This window comes from Bombina bombina, chromosome 4, assembly GCF_027579735.1.
Source record: "Bombina bombina isolate aBomBom1 chromosome 4, aBomBom1.pri, whole genome shotgun sequence".
NCBI classification, from domain to species: domain Eukaryota; kingdom Metazoa; phylum Chordata; class Amphibia; order Anura; family Bombinatoridae; genus Bombina; species Bombina bombina.
This window is the reverse complement of record NC_069502.1, coordinates 435,358,424-435,378,877: the sequence shown is the minus strand read 5'-3', so window position 1 is coordinate 435,378,877 and position 20,454 is coordinate 435,358,424. Positions and strand designations below refer to the sequence as shown.

The following is a 20,454-nucleotide window of genomic DNA, read 5'->3' as shown; positions in this document are numbered from 1 at the left end:
TCTCTACGACCGATAACAGAGAACCTATGAAATAGACCCCTTAGAAGGAGATCACTGCATTCAAATAGGCAATACTCTCCTCACATCCCTCTGACATTCACTGCACGCTGAGAGGAAAACCGGGCTCCAACTTGCTGCGGAGCGCATATCAACGTAGAATCTAGCACAAACTTACTTCACCACCTCCATCGGAGGCAAAGTTTGTAAAACTGATTTGTGGGTGTGGTGAGGGGTGTATTTGTAGGCATTTTGAGGTTTGGGAAACTTTGCCCCTCCTGGTAGGAATGTATATCCCATACGTCACTAGCTCATGGACTCTTGCTAATTACATGAAAGAAATTAAGCAAATTTGATAGTAGAAGTAAATTGGAAACATGTTTAAAATAGCATGCTCTTTCTGAATCATGACAGAAATATTTTTCGGTTTCATGCCCCTTTAATACTTATATTATGTTCAGATAATTTAATCCCCCCCCCCCCACACACAATGGGGCCACTAATATTTGTCAAACGCAAACATCTACTAATTAATTAATGAAGTATTATTTATTTTATGTGCCATTTGTCCCACTAGAGACACATATTTATTCTCTTAAATATTTAAAGACATGTCATGTGCCTTTAAATAGTTATTTCTTTCAGCAACTCCTCATATAATGTGTTTCACTAACAATTGTATTTATAACACATGGATATCATTTATCATCCTGTTTTCTAAGCTTTGCTTTCTGATTCCAGAATTGGGCACAATACAACTCTGTGTTTTTGGTATTTTGACCTTCCTTACCTTATTCTCTGTGGTAATTTTCTTGGAAGATGCTTTTTACATCACCAAAAAAGTACGCTGTCAAGCTAAGAGAAAAACATATCTGTGGAGCAGTTCTGCACCCACGGTAAGTGGGAAAATAATTAGTTATCTCAGAGAGTCATTACAAACACTAAAAGCAAGTCCCTTACTTGGTAGTCAATTGTAGAAAACTGACTGTGTAGCGATTTATTTTATGATAACATAACTCAGAGTGATGTATTTTTTAGGTCATTTCAGTCTTTACCTGTTTCAGTCTGTGGATCCCACGTTCAGCCATGTTTGTGGATGTTGGCATCAGCACGTAAGTAGCAGTTGAATTGTCAGTAAATGTTATATAATAATGAAAAAGTTGACTCCAGAGGATATGTGGCACACTCAGGGTTAGATTACTGCTACTAACAAAAACAAAATTCTTCATGGACATAATAGTTGTTTTTTTTAATGTGTCCATAAATTTCTGCCACATATAACATTTGCCGTGTGTATGTATGTGTGTGTGTGTGTGCGTGTATGTGTAAATGTTTATGTGTGTGCATGTATGTTTGAATGTGTATGTCTGTGTGTATGTGTGTGCATGTCTTTGTGAATGTGTATGTGTGTGTATGTCTGTGTGTGTACATGTAAGTGTGAATGTTTATGTGTGTGCATGTATGTTTGAATGTGTATGTATGTGTATGTCTGTGTGTATGTGTGTGCATGTCTGTGTGTGTACATGTAAGTGTGAATGTGTGTGTGTATGTATGTACAGTATGTGTGAATGTGTATGTGTGTTTGTGTCAGGTGAGTATTTAGGTTTAGGGCTGTGCTAGGCATTGAGAAATCTGCTGCCCCAACAAACCCCCTGCATCCACATCTTTTATATATATTTTACACAAACTGAGTAGTTAATGATTAATTCCTGCCATACATACAGAAAAGGTATTATCACCTTGCGTATCTTTAGACTAATTACTATATCCTTGGAGAGCAAAGAAGCTGCAAAGAATCAGGAAACCTAGGCCTAGTTTCCATTGATGTGGTAAAATGTGGAAACTGATGATAAAATAATCTTTGCCTACTAGGCCTAGTTTCCATTGAGGTGGTAAAGTTTGGAAACTGGTGGTAACATAAAAATACCCCATAGACTTTAATGGAGATAAATGTTTTTACCACCAGTTTCCAAACATTACAACATTAATGGAATGTTTGGCCCAAGCTGCCATTGAGGTGGTAAAGTGGTGTTAACATAAAAAATCTCCATAGACTTTAATGAAGATAAATGTTTTTACCAACAGTTGCCAAACTTTAGCACCTCAATGGAAACTACTAGATTCCTTTGATATGATAATTTTTGGAAGCTGGTGATAAACACATTTATATCTATTAAAGTCTATGGAGAATTTTTATCTTACAACCAGTTTCCAAAATGTACCACCTCAATAGAAACTAGATCCTAGTTTCCATTAAAGGGACAGTCAACACCAGGGGCGCGATCCGATATACGGTGCAGACCACTGCTTCATAACCTATCCCCCTGCTCTCAGCAGGCGGTCAGACATTGCGCAATTCAACCCGATTGAGTATGATATAGCGCTGTGGAATCTGTTGGCGCTCTACAAATAACCGATAATAAATAATAAAATAAATATGATTGGGTTGATTGACACCTCCCTGCTGGCGGCTGAGCGTATTGCTCTCTGCATTCATCGAGGTCTGTCGGACCTGATCCGCACTGTGTTAAAGGGGCAATAAACCTAGAAAATAATGTTATATAATTCTGCACATAGTGCAGAATTATATAATATTATTTTAGTGCTAGCTTTATATAACATAATATTGCCAGTGAATGTTTATTAAAAAAAGAGGGTTTTTGAAAAAGAGGGTGTCTGACAGCGGGAGCGAGCTACATTGAGTGTAATGGCGTGATTGGGCCGGGCTGTGACTAGACAGCTGCCCAGATGCACTCAGAGGGAAAACCAGACCCGCTCAGTAGAGCATAGAGGGCGGGTCTGAAAAGCCCTCTCTTTTAATAAAAATTCACCGGCAATATTATGTTATATAAAGCTAGCACTAATATAATGTTATATAATTCTGCACTGTGTGCAGAATTATATAACATTATTTTCTGGATTTACTGGCCTTTTAAATAGGGGCCTGTATCTTAAATTCCCAGGTGGCTACAGCTGCTAAGCCATTTCCCTCATGTGTGCTAAGCTGGTTTTGAGCTTTTTGTTGCAGTTCACATTCACACACTTTTAGAAGTTGTTTTTGTGTGAATAACCTACACAAACTATATATTATTTTTTTTCAGCAGACTCTGCAGACTCAAAATCTATCATTATTATATGTGTATTTATTATCATGTTTGAAAAATAAAGCAAAACATTAGAAAAAAGTGTATATTTTTACTCCTGGCTCAATAATTAACTGTATGCAATTTTATTTTTGCAAACTCTATTATCAAAACCTGTGTGGATAAATATTTGTAGTAGATAACCTGTATAAAATAAGTAAAATTTGAGAACATTTCACTTTGTTTTTCTACTTTTTTATTGTCGGGATGTCAATTTAGTATATAATAAAAAACAGCGTTTTTAGATTTAATATTCTGTTACTGGCATTTAAACAGTTCTAGCCACCAGGGAAGTTAAGATATGGCAACTAAACTATACATTTTTAAAAACTACACTCCCAGGTCTATCAGATGAGGGTTTATTTGTATTTTTATCTCAAAACTGGAGTATGTAACAAATACGCAAATATTGCACTAAAAAAAAAACGTTTACTGAGGAAAGTGCGCTGTTTAGTTATATAATGTGCACTCCAATTTTGTGCTATATATACATGTAGCCCCTTATTTGATGCACCAAGGGGTGTACTTTCCAAGAATGTGCACTTTATTTACTGTATCTTAACTTCCAGGTGGCTACAGCTGTCTAATTGCAGACATCACCCCTAAAAATTAAAAGACAATTATTTTAGACTTTTTTTAGGCTGTTATGTCTGCAATTAAACAGCTCTAGCCACATGGGACGTTAAAAAGGGTACATAAAGTACACATTTGAATAAAGTACACCCATTTGGGCATCAAATGAGGGGCTACATGTATTTCTAGCACAAAGTGGAGTGCATAAAAATTAATGGAATATGGTGCTTTGGTTAGAAAATATTTTTTTCTAAGTAAAGTGACATGTTCAGCTATTTCTTATGCTCAAAAATGTTGCGCTATATATACATGTAGCCCCTTATTTGATGTGCCAAGGGGTGTACTTTCCAAAAATGTGCACCAGGGACAAAGCCACTGACAGAATCTAGCAGATCTAGCGTCATCCGAGAAGGAAACAAAGTTGGAGTTCATAAGGAACTCAGCTGCTTCCTCGTCACTCATCAGACCCTCAGCCATAATTCCCTTTACAAAGTGATATTTTGAAAGAAATTGTGCTGCTACAAAAGGTATCATTTTTATTGCAAAAAATAAGCTTCTTTTCAGTAAAAATACAGGGGTTTTGAAAGAGAGCTGCGCAAAGAGGGTGTTTTGAGCACCTTCCAAGGGCTCTAAAAGACTGATTATAAAAATAAACATATATTTTTTTTTAATAAAAGCATCTCTCTAAAATTGATTAATTTGTTATCACATGATCCAGGTGTTCATCTGATTACAAATATTATATTGGTATCCGTATAGTAAGATAATGTCATTTTTTTTAGCTAGGTGATCACTCCGGTTACTCTTGTAATCATTTAGCTAATATACTTAAATTGATTGGACTCATTTATGTTAGGGAAATCTATTTTGGGGGTCTCTAGGCAATTTTGATCTTTATTTATATGCCTTTAGAGACCCCCTTATCGATTTTTTTAATTATTTTTTAATGTATTTATTTTTAACTTTTTTTTTTTACTACACTTTAAATACTTATACCATTGGAAAGGTGAGGCGATTACCTTTTCAATGGTGTGTCTTGGGGGGTCTGCAGCTGCTTAGATGCCCAAAATATGGGCATCTAAGCAGCATGCCCCAATCTCTCCATAACTGTCAAGTGACAGTTGTAAATAAAGTTGTGTGATGACATCATTGCGTCAATGTGTGATGACGTCATCGCGTCAATGTGTGATGACATCATCACGCTCCGTGTGAAGCCCTAAGCCTGCTCTTCAATATGAGGGCAAGATTGGAAGGGTGGAGGGAGATGAGGGCCCTCAGGCCCCCCTCAAGGTTAGTGAGTCCTTGCGATGTCATGGAGCCATCGTTAGCACCTGAGGGTGAAACTTAGCGACAGCTCCATGCCGTCGTTAGCACTCAAAGGGTTAATGTACTCTTTACCTCTCTAATTACCTTGTATCTAAGCCTGCTCTCTTAGCTCAGTTCTATTTAAAGACTTGTATTTTAGCCAATTAGTACTGACTCATGAATAGAAATGTTATCTATATGGCACACATGAACTAGCAATGTCTTGCTGTGAAAAGCTATAAAAATGCACTGAGATAAGAGGAGGTCTGTAGTGGCTTAGAGGCAGTTATAAAACATATTAATACAACAATGTTGGTTGTGCAAAGCTGGGAAATGTGTAGTAAAGACATTATCTATCTTTTTTAAAATTGAGAATTTTTTAATATGCTGTCCCATTAATGTTGATACTTGTTACCACTAGTTTACACAGATTACAACAGTATTGAGGTGGTTACGTGTGGAAACTGGTGGTAACATAAAAAAATATCCATTGACTTAAATGGAGATAAAAAAAAATATTACCAATTTCCACAATTTACCATCTCAATGGAAACTAGGTCTTTGTGTTTTGAGTAATATAAATCTAGCTGCATACAAATGTAGCAGCTTGAGATTAGCCAAAGTTGTAATTATATAGCTATTAATTATAGTACACTGCATTAAAGTGTCATAACTGTTACTATTTGGTAGTATTGGTTACAGTGGTGTTCATTTCTGAGCCAGGTGACTCATGGAGGAGTCTGGGCAGTCTGATGGGCAAGTAAAGGAGTTATAAGGAAATTCTTGATGGTCAAGGACCATAGTAAAAATAATCCTGTGGGTGGGATTTGGGAGCACCTGGGCAGTGTATGGGTGTCCAGGGAGTTGGGTGCTCTTGGGTGGGGTCTGGGTGTTCAGAGGGGCTTGGCTGCTCCTTGGCAGGGAATGGGAACATAAGGGGGTTTGGGCGCTCTTTGGTAGGATGTGGAGAATCTGAGACCTAAATAATATACCATAAATAATAATATGGTTTGGGGTTAAATATATACATTGTTAAAAACTAAATAGCAGTTGCTACAAAATTGTGTTTCATATACATATTCTAATTTTATTGTTAACTGGATATGTATAACAAGTTTACTTTAAAGAGAATATTTTCATACTACCCTTATTTTTATGTCTCTCCCAGGTACTTTGCAGTTTGTTTCTACCTAATACTGATGGTGATTATTGAAGGTTATGGAGGTAAGGACGCACTGGTCAAGAAGATGGAGAACACAGAGTTAAACATCAACACTGGACCTTGCTGCTGCTGCTGTCCCTGTCTGCCCCACATCAAGCTGACAAAGTGAGATTTTATAATTGAATGAAAAGAAATGTTTTACAGTTTTATACAAAACCTAATCCTAATGCTCAGTGCCCAAAAAAAAGATTAGATGGGGGTCAGGGAACGGAGGGTGCCAGGGAGAGAGGATGGGGGTGCAAAATATAAGGTTCAGGAGTGAGAGGACAGTGGTACTGGAAGTAAGATAACGAGGAGAGACAAATGGACAAGGGAGAGGGGGCAGGATGTTAGATGATTTTGGAAAAGGAAAATGAGTGTGCATGAGTGAGAGGATGGAAAAATAAATTCATGCAGTGATGAAGCCTTTAGTTTGTGAATCAGTCGGTGATTTAACCTTTGATTGACTGAAAAGTCATTTATGTTTGTAAACCATGAGCAAGATTAATTAAATGAATGAAGTTTCACACAGAATATCAAATGACAAGATATTTAGAGATAAAAATTATAACTTTAACTTGAGTGATGTATTAACTTAAAAAAGCAGACACATGGGGGCATATTTATCAAGCTCCGAATGGAGCTTGATGCCCCGTGTTTCTGGCGAGCCTTCAGGCTCGCCGGAAACACAAGTTATGAAGCAGCGGTCTAAAGACCGCTGCTTCATAACCTGTCTGCCTGCTCTGAGGCGCCGGACAGACATCACCAGAAATCAACCCAATTGAATACGATCGGGTTGATTGACACCCCCTGCTAGCGGTCGATTGGCTGCGAATCTGCAGGGGGCGGTATTGCACCAGCAGTTCACAAGAACTGCTGGTGCATTGAAAAATGCTGAGAGCGTATGCTGTCGGCATTTATCGATGTGCAGCGGACATGATCCGCAATATCGGATCATGTCGGCCCCATGGAGTGTGATAGCAGTGCTAACTGCAACAGTTTATTGCATCCGAAAAATATACGTGTCTTTAATTGTTATTATTCTGGAATTACAAAACAAAAACTTCTGTACTGAAAATACATCATAAAAATACCACACAAGACAAGTTGTGCAATACAATAAGAATCATCATCATACTGTAAAAAAATATTTCAGAAAGAGAACATAAAAACCGTTACTGCAACAAACTGCATAATATTTATGGAGCAAACAAGTAAGTTATTGTTATCCATTTGTAATTTCAGTAAATCCTAAGGAGTCCAACTGCAAAACAAAAAACTAAAATGTATAAAAAGTAATAAAGTATTTTGTATGAAGCTTCCCTGACAAATACATTCTGAGACACCACATACTGTAATCAGATTACAGCAGGTCTATGTGAAGTTTATTTACCTCACATTGTTACTGTTTATTCTTCTGTAATCACTCTTAGGGGGGTAGTTATCAAGCCGTCAACCTCAAATACGCTGGAATTCCGCAGCGTATTTGTGGCGAGGCTGATTCGCCTTAGTTATTAAGCCCTAGATACCGGCAAAAGTAGAATTTTGTGACGTAAGCTTCGATCCGCCGGACTCAGTCCGACACAGATCGATTCTTACGTCACTCCAGATGTTCCGCACACAAGTGCGGCACTATCTGACTACTTTTGCTAGTTATCAAAAAACTAGCAGGTACGCTCAGCACTTTTCCGGCCCAGCGTACCTGGTTTTCAAACCGCCGCCCTGGAAGCGGCGGATCCCATAGGAATCAATGGGAGTCTGACCATAGCGAAAGTTCATGTTCGCTGCTGCCAGACATCCCATTGATTCCTATGGGAGCTGTCTACACCTAACACCCTAACATGTACCCCGAGTCTAAACACCCCTAATCTGCCCCCCCCCTACACCGCCGCAACTAAATAAAGTTATTACCCCCTAAACCGCCGCTCCCGGAGCCCACCGCCACTATAATAAACTGATTAACCCCTAAACCGCCGCTCCCGGAGCCCACCGCAAGCTATACTAAATATGTTAACCCCTAAACCGCCACTCCCGGAGCCCACCGCCACTCTAATAAACTGATTAACCCCTAAACCGCCGCTCCCGGAGCCCACCGCAAGCTATACTAAATATGTTAACCCCTAAACCGCCGCTCCCGGAGCCCACCGCCACTCTAATAAACTGATTAACCCCTAAACCGCCGCAAGCTATACTAAATATGTTAACCCCTAAACCGCCGCTCCTGGAGCCCACCGCCACTCTAATAAACTGATTAACCCCTAAACCGCTGCTCCCAGACCCCGCCGCCACCTACATGATACCTATTGACCCCTATCCTGCCCCCCCTATACCGTCGCCACCTATAATAAATTTATTAACCCCTATCCTGCCCCCCACTACACCACCGCCACTGTAATAAAATTATTAACCCCTAAACCTAAGTCTAACCCTAACACCCCCCTAACTTAAATATTAATTAAATAAATCTAAATAATATTTCTCTTATTAAATAAATTAATCCTATTTAAAACTAAATACTTACCTTAAAAATAAACCCTAATATAGCTACAATATAAATAATAATTATATTGTAGCTATTTTAGGATTTATATTTATTTTACAGGTAACTTTCAATTTATTTTAACTAGGTACAATAGCTATTAAATAGTTATTAACTATTTAATAGCTACCTAGCTAAAATAAAGAGAAATTTACCTGTAAAATAAAAACTAACCTAAGTTACAATTACACCTAACACTACACTATACTTTAATAAATTATTTCTATTTAAAACTAAATACTTACCTGTAAAATAAACCCTAAGATAGCTACAATATAATTAATAATTACATTGTAGCTATTTTAGGATTTATATTTATTTTACAGGTAACTTTGTATTTATTTTAGCTAGTTAGAATAGGTATTAAATAGTTATTAACTATTTAATAACTACCTAGCTAAAAGAAATACAAAATTACCTGTAAAATAAATCCTAACCTAAGTTACAATTAAACCTAACACTACATTATCATTAAATTAATTAAATAAATTACCTACAAATAACTACAATTAAATACAATTAAATAAACTAACTAAAGTACAAAAAATAAAAAAAGCTAAGTTACAAAAATAAAAAAAATAAGTTACAAACATTTAAAAAATATTACAACAATTTTAAGCTACTTACACCTAATCTAAGCCCCCTAATAAATTAACAAAGCCCCCCAAAATAAAAAAATTCCCTACCCTATTCTAAATTAAAAAGTTCAAAGCTCTTTTACCTTACCAGCCCTTAAAAGGGCCTTTTGCGGGGCATGCCCCAAAGAATTCAGCTCTTTTGCCTGTAAAAGAAAAATACAACCCCCCCAACATTAAAACCCACCACCCACATACCCCTAATCTAACCCAAATCCCCCTTAAAAAAACCTAACACTACCCCCCTGAAGATCATCCTACCTTGAGTCGTCTTCAGCCAGCCGACCATCGATGGAACCGAAGAGGAGATCCGGAGCGGCAGAAGTCATCATCCAAGGGGCGCTGAAAAAATCTTCCATCCGATGAAGTCATCATCCAGGCGGCGCTGAAGAAGTCTTCCATCCGGGCGATGTCATCTTCCAAGCGGCGTCTTCAATCTTCATCCATCCGGAGCGGAGCGGAGCCATCTTCAGACGAGCCATCCTCGTCTGAAGATGGCTCCGCTCCGCTCCGGATGGATGAAGATTGAAGATGCCGCTTGGAAGATGACATCGCCCGGATGGAAGACTTCTTCAGCGCCGCCTGAATAAAGACTTCATCGGATGGAAGATTTCTTCAGCGCCCCTTGGATGATGACTTCTGCCGCTCCGGATCTCCTCTTCGGTTCCATCGATGGTCGGCTGGCTGAAGACGACTCAAGGTAGGATGATCTTCAGGGGGGTAGTGTTAGGTATTTTTAAGGGGGGTTTGGGTTAAATTAGGGGTATGTGGGTGGTGGGTTTTAATGTTGGGGGGGTTGTATTTTTCTTTTACAGGCAAAAGAGCTGCATTCTTTGGGGCATAACTATAATAACTATTCTAACTAGCTAAAATAAATACAAAGTTACCTGTAAAATAAATATAAATCCTAAAATAGCTACAATGTAATTATTAATTATATTGTAGCTATCTTAGGGTTTATTTTACAGGTAAGTATTTAGTTTTAAATAGAAATAATTTATTAAAGTATAGTGTAGTGTTAGGTGTAATTATAACTTAGGTTAGTTTTTATTTTACAGGTAAATTTCTCTTTATTTTAGCTAGGTAGCTATTAAATAGTTAATAACTATTTAATAGCTATTGTACCTAGTTAAAATAAATTGAAAGTTACCTGTAAAATAAATATAAATCCTAAAATAGCTACAATATAATTATTATTTATATTGTAGCTATATTAGGGTTTATTTTAAAGATAAGTATTTAGTTTTAAATAGGATTAATTTATTTAATAAGAGAAATATTATTTAGATTTATTTAATTAATATTTAAGTTAGGGGGGTGTTAGGGTTAGGGTTAGACTTAGGTTTAGGGGTTAATAATTTTATTACAGTGGCGGCGGTGTAGTGGGGGGCAGGATAGGGGTTAATACATTTATTATAGGTGGCGACGGTGTAGGGGGGGCAAATTAGGAGTTAATAAGTTTAATATAGGTTGCGGCGGGGTCCGGGAGCAGTGGTTTAGGGGTTAAACTATTTATTTAGTTGCGGCGAGGTCCGGGATCATCAGGATAGGGGTTAATAACTTTATTATAGGTGGCGACGGTATAGGGGGGGCAGGATAGGGGTTGATAGGTATAATGTAGGTGGCGGCGGGGTCCGGGAGCGGCGGTTTAGGGGTTAATACATTTATAAGAGTTGCGGCAGGGTCTAGGAGCGGCGGTTTAGGGGTTAATAACTTTATTTAGTTGCGGGGGGCTCCGGGGGCGCCGGTATAGGGGGTAGAACAGTATAGTTAGTGTGGGTGCTTAGTGACAGGCTAGCAATAAAGCTGGGAAAAAGCTGAAGAGCAGCGAGATCGGATGAGTGATAACTCTCACAGTCCGCTGCTCATCGCCCCGTACTTGGTGCGCGGCTTTTTGACAGCTTTATTGATAACTTAGGCAAAATTTTGCAGGTCCGCGGCGGCGATGGTAGGCGAGCTTAGGCGGGCGTATTGAACCGGCGAAGGCAGGTAAAGTAGAAGCGTTGATAACTACCCCCCTTAGAGACATAAAAGAGCAAAACAAAAATGCTTTAATGCGTTATTATTGCACTATCGTTTGCTTATTACTATGTCAGTAAGAAAACATAAGTAAAGGTACATTAAAGTAAAATTTGTATTTTTGCACCAGAGATTATTCACTGCATTGCAAGTGATCTACATACAAAATGAATGTTTAAAAAGCATTTAAGACTGTCATTTTGTTAGAAAAATATGCACTGATTTGCTGGCTTGGACACACCCCTTGAAAAGTGTTTTGAATGTTGTGTATCTTACTTCCTTTGCTGTGGCCAGTTATGGAGAGATGTCAGTGAACTCCTGCATATCAATTAATCACAATGCAGCATGTAGTGTCAGGGTTCTGTATTCCAGGAAATGCTCCACAGCCTATCTGCGACGGAGTGGAATCACTACTTTTTTTGTATGTGCTAAATTACAGTAAAAGCAAGCAAAATAAATAATGAAAGTGCGTTCCAAAGTTTTGTTTTTTAATTATGCATAATAAAATATTTTATGAGAATGAAATCTGAGTTTACTGTCCTTTTAAAGTCAGCTCCAGAGCTGCAATTACTGGGACCTAGCTGAACACATCTGAGCCAATATAAGTCAATGACGAGAGGAATATAAGTGTGTAGCCACCATTCACTAGCTAGTTCCTAGTTGTGCATTGATACTCAATATCCTAACTAGATATGCTTTTCAATAAAGGATAATAAGATCAAATTTGATAATAGAAGTACATTGACAAGCCTCCTAAAATTGCATGCTCTATCTGATTCATGAAAGTTTAATTTTGACTGTATGAAAGTTTTTCTAAGAAAGTAAATACAATAATAGAAATTGAACTTGAATTGCTTTTTGGTAATTAAAACTGTATTGTTCACCTTACAGGAGGAAAGTGAATGTCTTCATCATATGTGTGTTCCAGATTGCTTTCCTGAAACCCCTCTTCAATATAATTGGCTTGATTCTCTGGGCAGATGGGAGTTATAATTCAGAAGATGTGAGATTTCTTATGTTTATATTTTTATAAGCTTTAATGTGATTATTTTGCACAAATCTATATCTATCTATCTATCTGTCTATCTATCTATCTGTCTATCTATCTATCTATCTATCTATCTATCGGGCACAACATTTTCACTCGCCCACTAGTCCTGGGTGAGTAGAAATTGAACTGGGGTGAGTAGGTCTGACTTATTTGATGTTTATACAAAAATGAGGGGATGGGGGCATCTGTAAATAAAGCAGGCTAGTACCAAAGCAGCATCTTTGAATTTAGGTGGCTGAGTTGTTAAGCTGTATACATAAAACTTGAACCACAAAAGGTAGCTTAAAGGGACATGAAACCCAAAATGTTTTTTTTTTATGATTCAGATACAACATACAATTTTAACCCCTTAACAACCAGTGACATACCCTTACTATTTTAGCGAGCCTGCAGGAGGGATGGAGGGTCTAATAGGGAGGTCTTGCTGCTTGCCACTTGCCGCAAACACCCACGCTATTATACCCAGACAATCCCTTAACGACCAGTGACTTACAAAGTACGTTGTGGTCATTAACGAGTTAAACAACTTTCCAATTTACTTCTATTATCTCATTTGCTCCATTATTTTGGTATCCTTTGTTAAAAAGCATACCTAGGTAGGCTCGTGAGCTATATGTTTGCTTCTGACCATCACCATATGTGTATGAATACCATAATGCTGTGAATGTCACTTAACATGTATGATACACTTATCCGCAAATATTAAATATACTTTCTGGTCTCATCTATTAAAAGGACATGAAACCATTTGTTTTCTCTTTTGTGATTCAGATAGAGTATACAATTTTAAAGACAAGTGTCCAATCTACTTCTATTATCAATGTTGCTTTGTTCTCATTGTACTCTTTATTGAACAGAATACCAAGGTAGGTTGCGTGCATGTGTCTGGAGAGCTATATGGGAGCAAACACTGCTGCCATCCAGTGCTCTTGCAAATGTATAATATTGTTGAAGCATTCTTACAAAACAGCTACCACATCATGCTGCATACACAGGCACGCTCTTAAGCCTACCTACGTGCTTTTCAACAAAAGATACTAAAAGAACAAAGAAAATGTGAAAATCTAAATAAACAGAAATAAATTGGAATATGTTGGGTTTCATGTCCCTTTAACTGTTGCCATTTAGACTAATAACTGATGTAATACCATTGCTCTAAATATTAAATTAAAAATATTACGTTTTTAGCAAGAATGTTAGTCTTGATTTTGGGGCCCACCTATCAGTACAGAAGTTACAACATTAGTTGCTTCTATGAAAAAGACTGCAAGAATTATATAACATGAAAGTAAAATTCCTTTAATAACGTTCTTTCTAAATGTATAAAATATAGATATGTGATTTTGCTAAATACTAATGTCAATTTCTTTAATCAAATAGCTTCAAAGAGTATTTAAATACTTCCAATACTATTTCCAAAGCCAGCAGTATCTAATTATTTACCAAATAAGGTCTAGTTTCCATTGAGGTGGAGACTGGTGGTAACATAAAAATCTCCATGGACATTAATAGAGATAAATGTTTTTAGCACCAATTTACCACATCTATGCAGACTAGGCCTAAGTATATAACTAAGTGCTGACGTTATCTGTTATCTGCTTTGCTGTTCAGCTCTCCTCTCAGAGTATTGCCCTTTGGATGAATACAAGTCTTGGGTTCTCCACCATCATTGCTCTTTGGCCTATTGGAATACTTTTCCGTCAAGCAAAAGCTCAGCTGGCCGAGCAGAACATGGGGACTAAATTTGCTATTTTCCAGGTAAGAATTTAAATATCAAAATATCATAGTCTGTTTTATTTTCTACTGATTCTCAAAAGCTAAATGGGAGCAGCAATGCCCTGTAGTCCTTCTCCTATAGGCAAAATCTGAGAACAATAAAAGCATCAACCAATATAGGCAAAGCAGACAGTGAAAAGGAAAATTGTTCTGAAACTTAAATGGACTATGTTAGAGCATTTCAATGTTAAATTAACGCCCACTATGAGTTTAACCTGTACAAAGGGGTTAAACAGATATTTTGTCATGCACTAAGACACAATGCATTGCTGACCATGAGAAGAAAGAGCAGAATACAGATGTGTCCACCAATCCATATGTTGCACTGGAACACTGTGTGCATCTGCCAGGCTTGGAACTCTCAAATGCAGGTGTGGACAAAGCCCAGGTATCAGTGAAGCAAATGGAGGAGGATAACAAAGCCCAAATCCAATGTATAAACAGACAAAGTCCCCCAGCTTCTTGTGTTTAAAAATTACCATTATTATCAGAACACAGGTCCAAAATACAGCAACGTTTCGGGCTAACACATGCCCTTCATCAGGCTTGGAACACTGTACATAACACATTTCATATTCATAAAACATTTAACATTATTATTATTTTACCATTGGTTATGTTTGATATCAGCAGTTATAGCATTATTATGTTATGCCATGAAATGTGGTGTCTGCATGATGGCAATTATTTAACTGATAGCATGTGTGATGTCATTAGGGATGTCACACACAAAAAAAATCTCCCGGGGGTTGGGGTGGTTTTGGTTTCAGTGTGACATATAGGCAAACACCTTTTTATAAATATAGACAAACACCTTACAACATACAATTCAGCACATGTTTTTAGTGCATGTGCACAGATTGCCTTTCCTATGTAAACTACATATCAACTACAAGTACATTTCTGTTTACTTACACCTACTTCATTACTACTCCTATTTAAAGGGATATGGCAAAAATGCTTCTAATCACAACTGAAGTACATGCAATTTTAAGCAACTTTCTAATTTACTCATATTATAATTTTTTCTTCATTCTCTTGCTATCTTTATTTAGAAAGCAGGAATGTAAAGCTTAGGAGCCGGCCCATTTTAGGTTCAGCACCCTGGATAGAGCTTGTTTATTGGTGGCTACATTAAGCAACCAATAAGCAAGCATAACCTAGGTTCTGAACCAAAAATGGGCCAGCTCCTAAGCTTTACATTCCAGCTTTTTAAATAAAGATAGCAAGAGAACAAAGAAAAATTGATAATAGGAGAAAATTAGAAAGTTGCTTAAAATTGCCTGCTCTATCTAAATCATTAAAGATAAAAAATGCGATTTAGTATCCCTATAACCTGTGCAGCCCCTCCCAATAAAGTGCCTGCTTCCGGTGATTACTTCAGTCTCTAAGCTACTTGTATTCTTGTGTTATTTCTGAACCAAGGGCTCAGTTCAAGACCCACACAACTGTTTGTCAGTCTTAGTCAGCTATTGTGTTTCTACATTTTAAATGTTAATGAGGTTAAGGATAGTTAGAGGATTTATGGCATTAAAGCCAAGTGCTGAATTAGGCACTGTAATATATCAAATTAATTTTAAGAAAATAACACTTTTTTAACATATATACAAACGAACAAGTTACCATAATATGGATCATTAAGGAAATGGGTATAGGACTTCCATTCCTAATTGGTCGTGATATAAATGATCCAACAGATAATTTAAAAACAAAGAGGCTAAAAAGGGGCTAGGTGGCCTGGGTAGGGTCCTAAACATGTGAGAGAGCGGTGAAAAGAGAAGATGTATGTGGTGTAAGCAATCAAGCAATGCAAATAAGCTATGCGCTCAAAGGCGTCCTCCTGCCTGCGTACTGCTGGGATTGAACCCAGTCAGCCGATTTCTAGCTGCTTCCCTATGACTTTTCACACCATTCACACATACACAGTATTATCACAATCCTCTTTATGTGTATTTATCTAATACAGGGCGTAACTGTGTGGGAAATAATCCCTGTCTAAATTCACTCAATGGCTTGCTAGATAGATATTTTTAAGAAACAATGTATCGCAATGTATTAAAGCTGTTTAACAACCTACTGTAAGTAAGGGGGTAATGCTCAGGACCTTTCTTGTATGTATGTATAGGAGTAGGGTATCACAACAACATGTCCATTTAGGGTATAACAACAATGTGTCCATTATATGAGAAACAACCCCCCAGGGAAGGATTAAGTTCAAATTGCAGCTAAGAAGCAAGCCATAGCTCCCACAGTAAAGGAACTCTCACGAAGTGCACACCCACCAACGCGCTTCGTAACTTGTGCGTGACTTCGTCAGGGCATAGGGCCGGCCCAGCCATTCAGTCCGCCTGATATAGTCTCCAGTTGCCATGGTAATGGCATGTGTATACGGAAGTGCTAAACCGCATACAAATTATGGCGATCATGTTTGTGAATTGGTATTCAAATAATGTAAGGCATTTACATATTATTATCCACAGGTTTATGGTCAATGACACATCTTCTTAAATTGTTTTTATTGGGTACTATCTGTTTGTTACTAACATTAACAAGACAGTAACTCATGCAAAATAGGCAGAAACAATAATCCATAGTGTGTCACTTTCAGAACGTTTATACTGATCATATTGTTTTTAGACATTTTCACTCATGCAAAGTAAGAGAACATTAACCCTTTATGGAGTCGCTATCAGAAAATTTGTACTGACCATATTATCTCCAGGACCTTATCACTGGTTTGCAAAAACCCATTCAGATTTATTTCATATCTACCACGCATCGATTATGCAAATTATTTTCCATGCTCTTTCCCCCAAGTATATTTTTATATATGTATTTTGTAATCCTGTTCATTAATTGATCAGATATGTAGAAAGCCTATTGAGTTAATCCTATATTGCAATTTCTCAAGATTCTCATAGAAACTGAATTCATATTTCAAGGATTTTAATGTACTCCAAACATAAGTCATTCTACTTATATTGTTATCATACTCTGTATAAACTTAAGAGGTTAGTACATATGAATTTAAATTAGCATGTGAACTTAGATTAACACCAAATTGGACTTCTGAGTCATAGTCTCATATCTATATACTCAAGGAGAAATCTTTCGCGTTCCCAAATGAATGGTTGAATACAATATACAGTAGTGATAGAAAGAATATTTTAGGATTATAATTGCAAATGATACTGTATAAGTCAAACCTTTTGGGGATGCAGACTGTAATTCATGTATCCATCTGCATTCTTTTTGCAGAAGCATTTTATTAATGTCCCCCCTTCTACCCTTTAATTTTAGTTGTTCGATTGCAAAGAAATACACTTGGTATTTATTGTCTTTATGTACTGTGTTCATATGTTTAGCCACTGCTACATTGCGATTCCATTTTATATCTCCCATGTGTTCAAGTACTCTTGTACGTAGTTCCCTAGATGTTTCGCCCACATAAATCAAGGGGCATTTACACATGGCTACATATATGACTCTCTTTGTTCTGCAGTTCATCAAGTCAATTATTTCGTATTGTTTGCCTGTTTTAGGATGTTCGAAGTGTTGGGGGGACATGTTCTTACAAGCCTGGCAGCATCCACATTTGTGGAAACCTTTTGTTTCCTGTAGCCAGGTCCTCTGCTTTATTTGGGAGAAGTGACTTTTTGTCAAAATACCCTTTAGATTTTGGGATCTTCTATTTGTTATTATGGGTTTATCTGTAATGACTTCTGTAAGATCAGAGTCATCTTGTAACACATGCCAGTGTTTTTGAAAAATATTGCGAATTGCACTATTTTTCTCATCGAAAGTGCCTATGATTCTGATTTCATTTGGGGTAGTTTGTTCCTCAATCCTCATGATCTTTTCTTTCTTGTAATAGGATAGGTCTCTCTAGTGCAGGCATGTCCAAAGTCAGGCCCGCGGGCCAATTGCGGCACGAGTACTGGACTGATATGGCCCCACAGATAATTTTCAAAATATACATTATACGGCCCCCCGGCCCCCCAGTGAGTCCCCCGACTGCCGCTCACACCCAGTGAGTCCCCGACCGCCGCTCAGTTTAGTCCCAAACTGCATTGACTAGTAACTAGTTTTATTTCTGTGCACGGCAATCGGCCGTTATCCGTCCACACGCCACAGGAAGCTCAGCCGTACTGAGCCACAGTAGTACTCCTCCACCATCTTGCTGATCTCTACGGAGTATTTTTTGGCTTCTTGTGTAGTAAGTTAATCAAATGTTTTAAAATCTAAAGAACTTGCTCAGTTTTGGCATACAATACACAAGAAATAGCGGCCTGTTTGAGCCATATGCTGTGGGTTATGAATAGATAGGAAGATGGATGCTACATAGGGTGCATATTGAAATTCTCACATAGGCTAAATAACTGTCTTAAATACATGCTTTTAAAGAAAATTTAATTTACCTGCTGTCCAGTTCATTATTTTGTTCTATTGCCCATAGCATTGAAAAAACACTAATGGAAAGGCTGAAACTGCACAAGAAATAGCCTGTTTTAGTCATATGCTATGGGTTATGAATAGATAGGAAGATGGATGCTACATAGGGTGCATATTGAAATTCTGATTTAACACCTGTTTAGATTTGTCATCCAAATCACAAAATGTAAAAGTATTCCGTTTTCAATAAACTTTGCATAAAATTGTTAATTTGCATTTATTTTAAAATGGTTCAAAGAATGTCAGGCAAAATGGTCGGCCCTCGCACATGTTCACTTCATGAAATCTGGCACTCTTCCAAAAAAGTTTGGACACCCCTGCTCTAGTGCTTTGGCTCTTTGATAGGTCTTTTTGAGACACCTATTAGGATAGCCCCTTTCTTTAAATCTCTTCTATAGTTCCTTTACTTCAGACTCAAAATCTTCCTCAGTACTGCAGTTACGTCTAACTCTCAAATATTGTGCAAAGGGATTACCGATCCTTTGGCTTGGTAACTGTCCCAATTAAGGAGACTGTTTGTCGATGTCTCTTTTCTAAACAGCTTAGTATTCAGAGACCCATCTACCTCTTTCTTAATTACAAGATCTAAAAAGGAGATATTAGTCTCATCAATTGTAGAATTATAGTGCATGCTATGGGTATTGTTGTTAAGCCAACACATAAAATGTGTAAAATCCTCTTTTGTGCCTACCCACAGGATTAGCACATCATCAATGTAGCGAATGTATAGATCCATGTATCTCATATATGGATTAGTATCTTGATTAAGGATATAGGTATGTTCAATCCATCCTAAGAATACATTTGCATATGTAGGGGCACAGCATGTGCCCATTGCTGTGCCCTTTTTTTTGCAAGTATACTTTGTTGTCAAACAAAAAATAGTTGTGCTTGGGCACAAAATCAAGCAGGTTGATGATAAAAGCATCCTCCTCACTCCCTGTTGGATTTTTCATTTTTTGAAAATATTTTACAGCTTCTCTCCCTAGTGAGTGGGAGATGTTAGAATACAGACTTTCAATGTCAATACTGGCCAAGAAAGTGTCATCCTGTACATTTATATTTTCCAGGTACTTGAGAACATCTTTAGTGTCTTGAACATATGATGTCAATGTATACACAAATTCTCTAAGTTTTTTGTCAATATAGATACTGATGTTTTCTGTCAAGCATCCATTTCCAGACACTATTGGCCTACCTGGAGGTTCACTTACGTTTTTATGGATTTTAGTCAGACTATAGAATGTTGCTACACTGGGTGTCATGTTACACATGAATTGATATTCAGATTTTAAAATTATTCTTTCACCGTAACCCCTGTCCAAAGGTGATTTTAATTATTTGGTAAATATTCCGGTAGGATCTTGTGTAAGTGTTTGATAATTCTCTATATTAGTCAGAATATCGAGACATCTTTTTATATTGTGTGTTGTGCATGATTACCATATTACCACCTTTGTCCGCACTTTTAATCGTTATATCCTAATTATTTTTAAACTCAGACAAAGCTTTTCTTTCTTTAAAACTAAGGTTTTTCCTAGTTTTACTTCTATGGTTAAGTGCCTCTAATTCGGTGGTTACCAAAGAAACAAACTTATCAATGGTGGGATATTTGGAGATTGTGGGCATAAAGGTACTCTTTGGTTTCACTATGCTACTTTTGGGGGCATTATCAGGGTCATCATTTTCATCTAGTAATGTTATCATTAGATTTACTATCTCCTGATCTTCTTCTTCAACCCCCATATCAGTAAGACAGGTTT

The 20,454-nt window shown here is 37.3% G+C and overlaps 1 protein-coding gene across 1 annotated transcript in view; it reads left to right on the top strand.

Moving 5' to 3' along the window:
- The window catches only part of LOC128656391 (organic solute transporter subunit alpha), an 83,116-nt gene that overhangs the window by 17,468 nt on the left and 45,194 nt on the right, over positions 1-20,454 (top strand). Inside the window, exons 3-7 of the mRNA XM_053710268.1 lie at positions 739-893; positions 1,036-1,109; positions 6,187-6,345; positions 12,304-12,415; positions 14,075-14,221. Coding sequence (XP_053566243.1) covers positions 739-893; positions 1,036-1,109; positions 6,187-6,345; positions 12,304-12,415; positions 14,075-14,221 — 647 coding nt within the window. The remainder of the gene's footprint in view (positions 1-738; positions 894-1,035; positions 1,110-6,186; positions 6,346-12,303; positions 12,416-14,074; positions 14,222-20,454) is intronic.